Here is a 13,469-nt window from a genome sequence, read left to right on the forward strand (position 1 = left end):
TGTTCTGGTTTATTCACAGGCGTGGAGAGGGGGGTCAGAACAGCAACCTATTCTGCTTGATGTTCCGTTCTGTATGCTTCTCACAAGACAACCAAAAAGGCCCATCCTAAGCACCCTTGAGGAAAAATGGAGGCCTCAGAGATGAGAATGGGTTGGAACAAGAGTGTTGTCCTCAACACAACAGTGAAATATAACACTCAGATAACTCAAGCCAGAATAGTTACTGTGTTTTTCAGAGTATAAGAAGCTCCAAAGTATAAGACACACCTAGCTTTTGGAGAGGAAAACAAGGGGGAAAAATATGCCTCTGCCTCCCAGCAATTTGCCTCCTTGCAGCAAACAGCAAACAGTAAAGATGATATACACTGTTTGTGGTGTTACATTTCAGACTATACTTGTACAGATGCTGTTAAAATCGATGTGGCTTTCTGGAAGTATACGTTATTCTCTGCTATTTAAAAGAAGATACAATAGCACTGGGCCTCTTCAGATCAAGCGTTTGTTTTAAAAAGCTTCTTCATTTTGTTAAGTTGTCTAGAACAACAATAAAGCAGTCTTTTAAAAATAAGTCTAATAATTTGAACATTCTATAGGCATTTATAGTTATTGACTTACCTCCTTGCAGCAAGCAGCAAACAGCCTGATTAGCACAAGAAAAAAGATCTGCCTCTAGCAATTTGGCTTGTGCAGCAAACAGCAAGTTTCACTTTCAATTTCAGCATGGGCATCCTGATGATCAGCTGTTTCAGGCTGCAGGGATTGCCATAGCCTATCGCCGCCTCTGCAAGCCCCATTTTCCCCATTTGCTGCAAGGAGGTAAATTGCTGGGAGGCAGAGGCCAAAGGGTGGGGGCCAGTGGATGGGTGAGGCTACATTCAATGTATAAGACACATCCAAATTTTCACCCTCTTTTAGGGGGGGGGGAAGTGTGTCTTATACTCCGAAAAATACAGTATGTTGGATTCTGGGGCAAAAAAAAACCCTTTCCACCATGTTTTGTATGTGAACCTGTAGGAAATAGAGAATTAAAAAGCTGTTTGATTTGCAACGTTTTCTTGTGGCCTGCAGCATTTTAAGTTACAGTGTGCCATTTCACCATGTTAAAGGAAATATCGTCGCGTGCCCTTTATTTTATTCCCCCATACAACTTTTAGGAGCCTGCATTCTGTCTCAATGAGTGTATAGCTTTGAGGGTTTTCACATTACATGTGTGAGTTGATAAGCTTGGCTAAGTTAGATCCATGGGGGGAATGTAGAGGAGATTTTCTATGACAGTTATTTCTATTAAGTGTTGAAAAGAGAAATTCTTGCTTCAGGTTAAGCTCAGCTTATTCGACTGTACGAACACATTCATATACTGTCGTTTTCTTGGGAATGGTACCTAAGTGGTTTAATATTTTTTCTGGGATGTGAAAAAAATTGACCTATGACCTATCATGCTTAACTGTGCTTTTTTTGAAATCAGTCAAGGTGAGCTAAATGCTACCATCTACTTTAGCATCTTGGTATACAACGGCGTTAAAACATTGAAGGACGGTATCATTAGCCTTCACCAAACTGAGACAATTTGCACAAATTATTCATCGCAGAGGGACGCGGTGGCTCAGTGGCTAAGATGCTGAGTTTGTCCATCAGAATGTTGGCAGTTGATGTAAACATTTAATAATACAATACGATGTTGGCTATTTAATAGTGCACGTGATTATATGTTATGAAAATGAAAAAATAAAAAACACTTTATATACGAAGAAGGTTAGCACTTCGGTGGTTCGAATCCCTAGCACCATGTAACGGAGTGATCTCCTGTTACTTGTCCCACCTTCTGTCAACCTAGCAGTTCGAAAGCATGTAAAAATGCAAGTAGAAAAAATAGGGACCACCTTTGGTGGGAAGGTAACAGCATTTTGTGCGCCTTTGGCATTTAGTCATGCTGGCCACATGACCATGGAGACGTCTTCGGACAGCACTGGTGTTGTGCATTAAGCTCTCCTGCTATAGACGTGCCTGCTAACTTCTCCTGCCATAGACTTTCATTGGTCGCTCCTGATTGGCCAAGACGCACCAGCCAGCCGGCGGGAGAATCCAGCCACCTGATTGGACTATCGCCTGACAGCTCGACTATAAAAGAGTTGTCCGCTGTCATTTGCTTGCTGTTTGCCTATCTGAGATTTGCCGTACTTCTGAGCTGTTTGTCACTGTGTAAATAAAGGTTGTGTTAGCTTCAACCTGCCTTGCCTCAGTCCCTGTCTGCCTCGTTCTCCCTACAGAACAGCTGGCTCCTCGGCTTTGAAAGAGAGATGAGCACTGCCCCATAGAGTTGGCAACAACTAGCACATTTGTGTGAGGGAAACCTTTAACTTTACCTTTATTCATAGCTTCAGAGGAGGTTAAGCTTCCCGTGATACTTGTATGGATGAAACCTAGCCATATTATTTGTTGATAATATAATAATAATATAATTATCCTGCAACTATATCTGTAACTCCATCAAACAACCACATCTGCCTCTCCCACGTTCTTGGAAAGGACTCGATAGGTAAAGTCCAGTCTGAACATCTGGCTGACTGTACAACAGACCATAATAATAATGCATTATTATTATTACTGCACAGTCAACCAAATCGTTAGACTGGATTGGCATTTTTTCCCGCCTATCAAGTCCTTCCCAAGGACCTGGAATAGGCAGGTGTGGATGCTTGATGGTCTTAGAGGTATCATCACAGGGTGCAAGTTGTATCAAATAAAGTTGCCTTTTGCAATTGACGGATGGTGATTTTGGTGCTCTTGATGTTTGGGAATTACACCCAAGGCACCTATTACTATTAGTTGTTTTACTTTTATTTAAGGCAGCAATGATCAAGCTCTTCTTGACAATATCAATCAATCAATCAATCAATTTTACAGTCATGGACCAGAGACCATGGACAGGCAGTTATTGCATACACAGAAGCTGGGGAAAGAAAGAAGCAAGGCCAAGCCAGCTTTCACACATGCTTTACATAGAAGTATGAATTCTCTAAATACTTAGCTGAATGCCCAAACAAGCCTCTCTTGTTTTCTAAATTGCCTAAGTAAGTTATGGCTACAGACTATCTATCTATCAATATTACAAAGGGCAGGTAGGCAAAGATAATCCCCAGAAAGAATGGGGAAAAGAAATTGTGTCAGTTGTATAAAATATGAGATAATGATTTGAAAACTCATTGAAGCATAGCCAACAGAGACTTCTCAATTTTACAAAGTGGAATATATGATGCAATCATGACGCAAATGAAGAGAATGTCACATTTAGAACAACGGAATAATCGACCAAAGGCAAATCTTACCGAAGTTTCTAATTTCTACGAATACTTAAGTGACAAAATAGTTTTGGATGATATAATTGGTGATTCGATTCAATGAAATAAAATGACAGTTATTGAAAGCAGTTATTTGGATTATTTGTCTGTTGGTTGTTACCTGTACTGTGGAAAGCACCATGTTCCTTGAAGGAAAGTATCAGAGCAACAATGTCTGCTAGAAATGGGGAGGGGCTGGTGAAGGCCAGGAAAAAAACTGGCTAAAATACAATCCTTCCTTCAAATATGCTCCTTCTCCGATTGTCTATGGAGATTCTCAATCATCCAGGTCATATTTGCCATTTCTCCAAAGACAACTGAAATTTTTTGTTTTTTTCTTTGAACACTGAAGAAGCTTCTTGGATGAGAAGTGAAATGTTTTCAAAAGGAAAAAAAAATCAAGGAAGTCCAGTTGCCTTTTGGGGGGAAAAAACACGTTTGAGACTCTTTTCCCAACCTTTAAAAACCTGCTGCTAAGTGTGTGTGTGTGTTTGTGTGTGTGTGTGTGTTGTATTTGTGCTGATAAATAAATATTTGATAAATAAATATTTGGGCATACCAGCGGTTGTAACACAAATACACACACACACATATATATATATATATGTATTAATATAAGCATGTATTAGATAACATATATAAGTATAAACATGGTTTTGAATACATGAAATGGATACGAATAAAAGGGAACATTAGGACAGGGATGGTAGGCACATTGGCACATTGACAGGTAGAACATTGTAGGACATAATTTTATGTACTACATGTAGCACAGACAGAAGGCGGCATAGTTCTAAGTTGTCCAAGCCCAAAATTTCAAGTCTGGTGGCATAAGGGATTTTGTTGCAAGCAGAAGAGTGGAGGACTCTTCTTGTGAAATATCTCTGGACTCCCTCAATTGTATTAATGTCCGATACGCTGTGCGGGTTCCAGACAGATGAGCTGTATTTAAGGGTATTTAAGAGCTTAGTTAAGGGTCAGCCTAGAAAGGGGAATGGGTTGACTTTCATTATATGGCTTGAAAAGAAATCAGATGCGCAAACCTTGGAGAAATCTCACCTGTAGCACTTCATTCTATTGTAGTTGGCATTTGTATGTCCTTGAGCCAGGGAACAAAGCAGGGGTGTAATATCTTGCATTCTCTCTGCAGCCATCACCTGTGGTCATCCAGGCAATCCAACAAATGGCCTGACCCAAGGCACTCAGTTCAATCTCAACAATGTGGCCAAGTTTACATGCAACGTTGGATATCACCTGGAAGGGACTTCCAAGTCCCAATGCTTGGCTAATGGCCAGTGGAGTAAACCTTTGCCCATCTGTCGCAGTAAGTTGTGTTTCTCTATCCTCCTCCTTCTCCCTCCCTCTCCCTTTGTTTCTGCAGTCTAAATCTGTCCTGCAGCTTTGAGCAGTTTCTCTTCTGTTGGAAGCGGCATCAGAATAACCTCCCTGTGCTTCTTTTCAACGAGTCCCAGCAGATTCCTGGAAGAAAGAGGGGTCTTTAGCTCAGCACAGTTCAGCTTCAGTGTCATGTGGAAAGCCTAGATCAGGGATAGTCAACCTCTTTATACCTACCGCCCACTTTTGTATCTCTGTTAGTAGTAAAATATTCTAACCGCCCACCGGTTCCAGAGTAATGGTGATTTATAAAGTAGGGAAGTAACTTTCCTTTATAAAATTTATAAAGCAGAGTTACAGCAAACCCCTACCGCCCACCATGAAAGCTGGAACGCCCACTAGTGGGCGGTAGGGACCAGGTTGACTACCACTGGCCTAGATAAAAGGAAAAAGCCCCTGTCTTAACGGTTTGGTGATGATTCAAACTAAAATCAATCTAACACATTATTTATTTATTTAAAATTTTTACATGGCAACCCATCTTAAATCACAATTCTGGGCAGCTCACAATCACAATAAAACAGCCAAAACTGTAAAACCATACTGAATGAAGTGTGTCCAAAATACATCATTATAATGTTTCAATCATTATTTAAACGAGTGCAGTAGAAGGCATAAAGCAGCAAGGGCATTGTCTAGTTTTGCTTCTCCGATCAGCTCTGGTCAACCATCCAGCTCTCTTCAGTACAATAGAAGAATATTTTATTTACATTCTAGAAAATCTAGAATAACAGAGTTGGAAGGGACTTTGAAGGTCTTCTAGTCCAACCCCCTGCTTAGCTTAGGCAGGAAATTCTACACCACTTCCGACAAAAGGAGGAAACCCTACACCATTTCAGTCAAGAGAATATATGTATCTCTGGGTTGAACTCAGAAACCACCAAGGACTCCACTCTTCACAACAATTCCTACTAATTTATATCCTGCTACATGAAAAAGAAATTGCAGTGGCTCAGCAGTTAAGATGCTGGGCTTGTCAGTTGGAAAGCTGGCAGCCCAGGTTCGAGACCCAAGCACCACATGATGGGTTGAGCTACCATCCTAGCCCCAGCTCCTGCCAACCTAGCAGTAAAAAGCATGCAAATGCATGTAGATAAATAGGTACCCTTCTGCAGGAAGGTAAGAGCACTCTATGATGTCATGCTGGCCACGTGACTGTGGAAATGTCTCTGGATAGCGCTGGCTCAATGGTCTTGAAACAGAGATGAGCATTCACCTATAGTCAGCAATGAATAGTGGAGTAAAATCCATAGGGTTTCTTCTACTTTTACCTTTTATCTCAAAAGGACCAGTGTCTTCTCCTTATGGCACCTTCTCTGTGAACAAATGAAAACAGGGGGGAAATGTGCAAAAAACAGAAGAGCAAAGGAAGAGATGGACCTCCCACTCAAATGGAGCATATCTTTTTGCCAAGAATGCCTAGTGCATTCTGAGCACCCTATTGCAATAAATATTTAAACCTCAGCATTAAATAAATTGGAATGGCCAAAAGAAATTCACAATTTCAGAGTATATGCACGATAGCAATACATAAATACAGTTGTAGTTACAATGGGCAATAGAAAGCCCTGGACCAAAACACCCTTGCCCCAGGAATGGGGAGGGAATGGAGGTTTTGCAATATCCTTTCCCAAGGAATGGGGAGGAAATGAAAGTTTTGCAATATTCTTCCCCCAGGAATGGTGGGTGGTGGTGGAGATTTTGCAGTATCCTTCCCTCAGGAGTGGGGAGGGAATGGAGATTTTGCAATATCCTTCCCCCTGGAGTGTGGAGGGAATGGAGGATTTGCAGTATCCTTCCCCGGGAGTGGGGAGGGAATGGAAGTTTTGCAATAGCCTTCCTCCAGGAATGGGGAGGGAATGGAGATTTTGCAGTATCCTTCCCCCAGGAGTAGGGAGGGAATGGGGATTTTACAATATCCTTCCCCTGCCATGCCCACCGAACCGGTAGTAAAAAAAATTGATCCACTGGCATTGGTGGGGAGGGTTTAAAAAGTCAGGATGGCTGCTACAACCACATAATCAGAGTCCTACCCCCTTTTGATGTGGGTCACATGGATGAGACATATGAAAAAGAGGTGGCACTTCAGTTGTGCCTTCAGCTTGCAGCCACTATCCTTTTGCTTATGCCCACAGATACCCTTGATTTGATCTACTATCCTCCCGTGTTATTTTCAAAAAACGGAAGGGAAAAAGTTTCCCCATAACACTTTTTCATTTTGTTGTTGTTAATGTTCTTCTTATCTCCTGTGATTTGCTTGCAGTTGTAAATTGTACTGATCCTGGACACCTGGAAAACAGTGTCCGTCAAGTGCAGCCAAGTGGGCCTCACAGATACAGTTTTGGAACAACCGTCTCTTATCAATGCAACCATGGATATTATTTACTGGGCACCCATGTGCTTACCTGCCAGGGAGATGGCATTTGGGACCGTCTGCTGCCTGTCTGTCATTGTAAGTTGCTTTCCTTTTGCTTTGATTTCCATTCAGGTTGGGGTCTACTGGTAGCCAGCAGAGCTGGCAGCAGAGTCGGACAGTGAGGAGGTTGGGGAGGAACATGGGCCAGTCCTGGAGGCTGAGGAATGCTCAGACGAGGGCTCTGCGTAGGAGGCAGAGAGGGAGCTAGACAGCAGTGAGGCAGAGGAACAGCTGGAGCCTGTTCAGTGTGCCCATGCACAGAGCTGCCAGAAGACAAGAGCAAGAAGACAAGAAAGCAGGGTTGACTTAGGAGTAAAGCCACACCTTGTAGGTGATTGGCCCCTCCCATAGGGAACAAAAGAGGAACAAATGGGGAGTGGGCTTTTGCAGGAAACAATTTGTTCATTCGGTGGTGTCAGAAGTGGAAAGTTCTGTTTGTAATTATAAGAGACTTTGTGTCAAGTTTTGCTTTGCCCTGTGTTTGGAAACTAGTTATCTTGTAGTGTTCCAAATGAGATAAGGTGCGTGTGGATAAACATTCCTCTAAAAGACTGTTTGCTAAAGCCTTGCTGACTGTGAATGAAAGAAATTTACAGTTATGTAAATAAAAGAGGTTTTGTCCGGACCAAAACTTTGCCTCTTGCTTTATAAGGAAGCCTGGGTCAGAACATCCAGTTTGGAAAGGAAATGTTTCCTTTACAAGCTGTTTTGTGATTGTAATGGCTTCCCCCTGCCCATCCTCTTAGCCCCATGAACAAGGGGAAAGAGAAATTACAGCTTATGCCAACCCTCCAGACTCGTAAGAGGAGCTTTCTCACATCACATTGGCATTTTTCAGTCTAAAAAGGCTATGGTCTCGTGCTCTGGAAAGAGGTCCTAAAACAGCATCTGGTGTGGCTAAAAAGGCCAATTCGAGTGTCAATCCCTTCCACACCAAGGGCAGATATATTCTGTCCCCTCCCCAGCCCCCAGATTTCACTGGTTCCAGGACTGCCTCTTTGCTTCAGCCTGCCAAACAAGTACCTCTTCGAATTGGAGAAGGCCATGCTGCGTCTTTAGCCTCCAAGCTGAACGATCACAGGTCAAGGTTTCCCAGCTGCTAATGTCCATTCCAAAGGCCTTTAGATCCCTCTTGCAGATATTCTTATATCACAGCTGGGGGTCTCCTTCTGGGGTGCTTTCCCTGCACTAATTCCCCATACAGGAGATCTTTTGGAATCCGACCATCGGCCATTCTCACGACATGCCCAAGTCAGCGTAGATGTTGCTATTTCAATAGTGTATACATGCTAGAAATTCCAGCAAGTTCCAAGGCTGCGCTATTTGGGACTGTGTTATGCCAGGTGATGCTGAGAATACGTCGGAGGCAGCGCCTATGAAAGGTGTTCAACTTTCTCTCCTGCCAGGTGTAAAATGTCCAAGACTCACCGCAGTGCAAGAGTGAGCTCAGGGCACAGGCTCTATAGACCTGGAGCTTTCTAGCCCTCTGCTTTAACCCCTAATTTATTTATGGAGGGGGTCACTTCCCAGGAGAATTTTTAATTTTGTACCAACTTTCTCTATTAGATTTCTCTGTTCTTAACGTGATAACACATGATTTGTTGAACTCAGAGCTTTTCAAATTTGTTTGTAGTTGAGATGTTTGGAGGATCATGCAAACCAGCCACTGTATTCAGAAAGATGTATCCAACATTTACCTCCGGGGTAGGCCTACCATGGAAAAATAATAGTTGGAGATTAAAATAATAAGTGTGGATGGCTGTTGGGCGGGGGACCAGGGATCAATCAAAATAAATGAATAAAATAAAATATCCCCTTGAGAGCAAAATAAAACAAAATACAACACACACACACACACACACACAAATATTGTAAGAATGAGAAAGGAGACACAAAAACTGATTTTCTGTTATTCTCCATTGTTGTTGGTTTGCTTGTTTGTGCCCAAAGCCTGCCAGCATCTAATGGGATTGCCCCCTTTTTCAGCAGGAATCTTTTATTTTCCTATTTCATATGAGAGAGAGAGAGAGAGAGACAGAGACAGAGACAGAGACAGACAGAGAGAGAGAGAGACAGAGAGAGAGACAGAGAGAGAGACAGAGAGACAGAGACAGAGAGAGACAGACAGACACGAACACAGAGACAGAGAGAGAGAGACAGACAGATAGACACAGACAGAGATAGACAGAGAGATGTTGCTTCCATCATATTACAGCATTAGCTGGTCACTTGGCCCCTATCAGCATCATTAGCATTCTCTCTGAGAGGAAGAAATAGGAGCCATTAGCCACTAGAGATAATAAATTCAGAGATAATAAACAAGGGAGAAGATAGGCAATTAGCGGCCTCTGGTTCTCCTGTTCTCTCTATTATTAGGCTGCAATCCATCTCCTCTCTTTGTGACTGGGAATCTCATCACCCTGGAGGGCAGGCATGCTCTGTTATTACCTGGGCAACTTCCAATCTTGTGAAACCACTCCCAGGAAGCCAATGATGAGAAATTCTGGGACTTACAGTTGAGCAACATTCTTGATTCTGGTAGCTCCCAGCTTGCTTTAGTTTCAAAGAGTTCAGAAGGTGTTTTTGAAGTCTTTGGGGACCCATTTTTAAGTCCCCACTTGATCTCAATGAATGACTCATTCACAATCTATCAATCCTCCCTCCCTTCTCTAGATAGCAGATGTGGGTATACAGTTTGGAAACACCTTATATCTACATCTTTGAATTCCCAAAGAAAGCCACACAAGATTATTTTGATGCAGTGAGTGCAATATTGGGAGAAGACGGCTCCCTAACTTATGCCAGCTAAAGCAGAAATCAACTATGATTATACTTCAAATAATCTGTGGAAAGCAAGATGAATGCCACCTCTAAAATTATATCCATGGGGACAGTATATCAATGGTGGGATTCAAAACATTTTACTACCAGTTCTGGGGACGTGGCTTAATGGGCGTGAACAAATGAAAACAGGGGGGAAATGTGCAAAAAATAGAAGAGCAAAGGAAGAGATGGACCTCCCACTCAAATGGAGCATATCTTTTTGCCAAGAATGCCTAGTGCATTCTGAGCACCATATTACAATAAATATTTAAACCTCAGCATTAAATAAATTGGAAGGACCAAAAGAAATTCACAATTTCAGAGTATATGCATGTTAGCAATATATAAATACAGTTGTAGTCAGTGGTTGGATTCAAGAAATCTTACTACTGGTTCTGGGGGCAGAGCTTGTTGGGCATAGCTGGCTTGGTGAGTGGGGCTGGGGAAGGATGCTGTAAAATCTCCATTCCCTCCCCACTCCTGGGGGAAGGATAATACAAAATCCCCATTTCTTCCCCACTCCACGGGAAGGCTACTGCAAATTCCCCATTTCCTCCCAATCAGCTGGAACTCGGGAGGCAGAGAATAGATGGGGGCGGGGCCAGTCAGAGGTGAAATTTACCAGTTATTTGAACTACTCAAAATTTACGCTACCCGTTCTACAGAACTGGTCAGAACCTGCTGAATACCACCTCTGCAGCATATGCATTAAAACCCTGCAGCTATTGACACCCCCGCCCCCCCCAAAAAATGAATTTAGAATGCCTAGTGCATTCTGAGCACCATATTACACCCCTCCCCAAAAATGAATTTAGAGTGAAATCCCTTTCTTTATTTCTCATCTTTATCTCTTTCCAATGTCTTTCATCCACAATTCTGTCCCTTTTAAATGAGTACATTCATCTGCACTTAATTTTTTTTATTTTTTTTTAAAAAAAGAACAGTGGAACTAAAATCCAGTTTACATATTCATCAAATGGTCTGTCTCAAGTCAGCCCTTAACGCAATTAGTAAAGACTGAATTCTTCAAGCATCCTTAGGAGGTTTAGGGAATAATTCAAGACAGACTATCGGCCTAAATAGAAGAGTTTCTCCAAGGGTAGATATTGGTCACACCATCAGTCTGCTAATTAATATGACTAATGACTTCCAGAGAAATGTTACAGCTCAAGGGGAGATACCAGCCTTATATTTATCAAGATGTGGAAGGTCCAGATTTTGCACATTTAAAGTACAAGGTAGTTTAGTTTAAGTGCTCCGCCTCCCTTTCCTTCTCTTAAAGCAATTAAAGGAGCAAATGTCTTTTTAATTTAATTTCTTCAGCACGGTCTGTTTTCCCTGTATCGTAGGCATTTCATCTGGCCACCATGGAAAACTGATACAATAAGCCCATTTTGCTGTAATTAGGGTAATAAAACCGTTGTACAAGTAAGCTTATATAGTTGTCATCTTAGGCATGGACGCTACCCAAATAATTTATCTCAAGTGGACATCACTTTGGCATGGACATAAAAATGTAGGATGTTTTGAGAAAAACAAGGGTTTCATTTGAATCTTCCAATTAGCTAAATGTAGAGTCTTGTGCAAGGTGTTTGAAAGAAGTACTTTGCAGTGGGCAGGAGCACAAAGCTTTGGAAAAATAGAAGATAATAATAAAAAATGACAGGAGGAGACAGGTTGACAATATCACTGATGACACATCCATGATCTTACAAGACACAAAGGAGCAGTTATTGGCAGACAGTCCTGCTAAAATGATGCCATTGAGCTCCAAAGAATCAAAAGTGACTGAATTACTGAATGCCAACTGTCTGAGATCTAAGGAATCTCCTGGACTTCATTGTTAAACAAGTTGTGGCATTTTGACAGGCAGTCGTGGCCTTTTGAGCATTTAGAATGAGTAAATAACCCACCGGACAGTCAGCAGAGTTCAAAAGATCTGAAAGTACTGGTGTGTCCACTTCTACTTTCTCTTCCCAGTATTCCCCCATGGAAGGAACACTGCATCAGAGAGGATTTAGAGAACTCAACAGATCTCCTGCAGAAAAAACCATGAGAGCAATATAGACACCACCGCCATAGGAAGTCTATAAGGATGAGTAAAAAAAAAAAGAACATGATGGTGATGACTATAATCAAAGATTTGGCCTTCTTTTTCATGCATCATGTGGGGGAACATATAAAATGGGAGGAGAACTCCATTTATGTGGTGGAGACTTCCATCATCATATTTTTGACTTATTCCTGGCTTAGACCCTCTGGGCCAGCTTTTGATGAAACATAGATCTTACACAATATATTGATGTGAGTTTGGACATTTCTGCTGAGTAGTATGAGAGAAAAATCAGTGGAAAGTAATTTTAGAGAAGATTACTGCAGAAAATAAGTGCTTGGAACAGAGTAGGAAACTTTGTTGTGTTCCCAGATGAAGATTTCCAGGAGAACAAGGAAGTATAGGTCATCCTCTATGTTCAACCACAGCTGAGACCAGAATGTCATTGCTAAGCAAGGCAGTTGTTAAGTGAGTCATGCCTGACTTTATAACTTTTTTTTGCCATGGATGTTAAGCAAATTACTGCAATTGTTAAGTTAGGGCAGTGCTTCTCTACCTTGGCAGCTTTAAGATTATGGACTTCAACTCCCAGAATTCCCCAGCCAGATCCAATCCCACTCAACTTCTTTCAAGAACAGCCAAAGTTCTTTAGCACCTCTCATTGGTTGGGTCTTTGCTCTAAAGCAGTGCTTCTCAACCTCACCAGGCTTAAGTTGTGTGGATTTCAACTTTCCAGAGGCTAGCAGAGGAATTCTGGAAGTCGAAATCCACACATCTTAAACCCTGCAAAGGTTGAGAAACACAGCTCTAAAGCATTGCTTCTTTCTCAACCTTGGCAACTTTAAGATGTGTGGACTTCAACTCCCAGAATTCCCCAGGCAGCAATCCCCTCCATCCAGGGATGGATACATGATAATAAGGACACACTATTTTCAGCAAGCAGTAATTTCAACCTATTATGTAAAGGTAAAGGTTCCCATCACACATATGTGCTAGTCATTCTTGACTCTAGGGGGTGGTGCTCATCTCTGTTTCAAAGCTAAGAGCCAGCGCTGTCCGAAGACGTCTCCATGGTCATGTGGCTGGCATAACTGCTGAAGGTGAATGGAATGCTGTCACCTTCCCACCAAAGATGGTTCCTATTTTTCTACTTGAATTTTTACATGCTTTCAAACTGCTAGGTTGGCAGAAGCTGGGACAAGTAACGGGCGCTCACTCCGTTATGTGGCACTAGGGATTTGAATTGCCGAACTGCCAACCTTTCTGATCGACAAGCTCAGCGTCTTTGCCACTGAGCCACTGTGTCCCTTTCAACTTATTAGGACTAATCAAACTGTTGAGGACACATAGGGAGAACATGCTTCCCCACTAAAACTCATATTCCTGAAGATTTCCTTGTGGAGAGACCAGTTCACTCTTCAAGAACAAGCTTCTCGCTCATTTG

At 42.1% G+C, this 13,469-nt stretch overlaps 1 protein-coding gene across 1 annotated transcript in view; it reads left to right on the top strand.

Moving 5' to 3' along the window:
• CSMD2 (CUB and Sushi multiple domains 2) overlaps positions 1-13,469 on the top strand; it is a gene marked incomplete at its 5' end in the record, with an annotated part of 765,891 nt that overhangs the window by 689,661 nt on the left and 62,761 nt on the right. Inside the window, 2 exons of the mRNA XM_081962655.1 lie at positions 4,489-4,662; positions 6,997-7,185. Coding sequence (XP_081818781.1) covers positions 4,489-4,662; positions 6,997-7,185 — 363 coding nt within the window. The remainder of the gene's footprint in view (positions 1-4,488; positions 4,663-6,996; positions 7,186-13,469) is intronic.

This window comes from Natrix helvetica, assembly GCF_964273705.1.
Source record: "Natrix helvetica genome assembly, chromosome: 9".
Taxonomy (NCBI): domain Eukaryota; kingdom Metazoa; phylum Chordata; class Lepidosauria; order Squamata; family Natricidae; genus Natrix; species Natrix helvetica.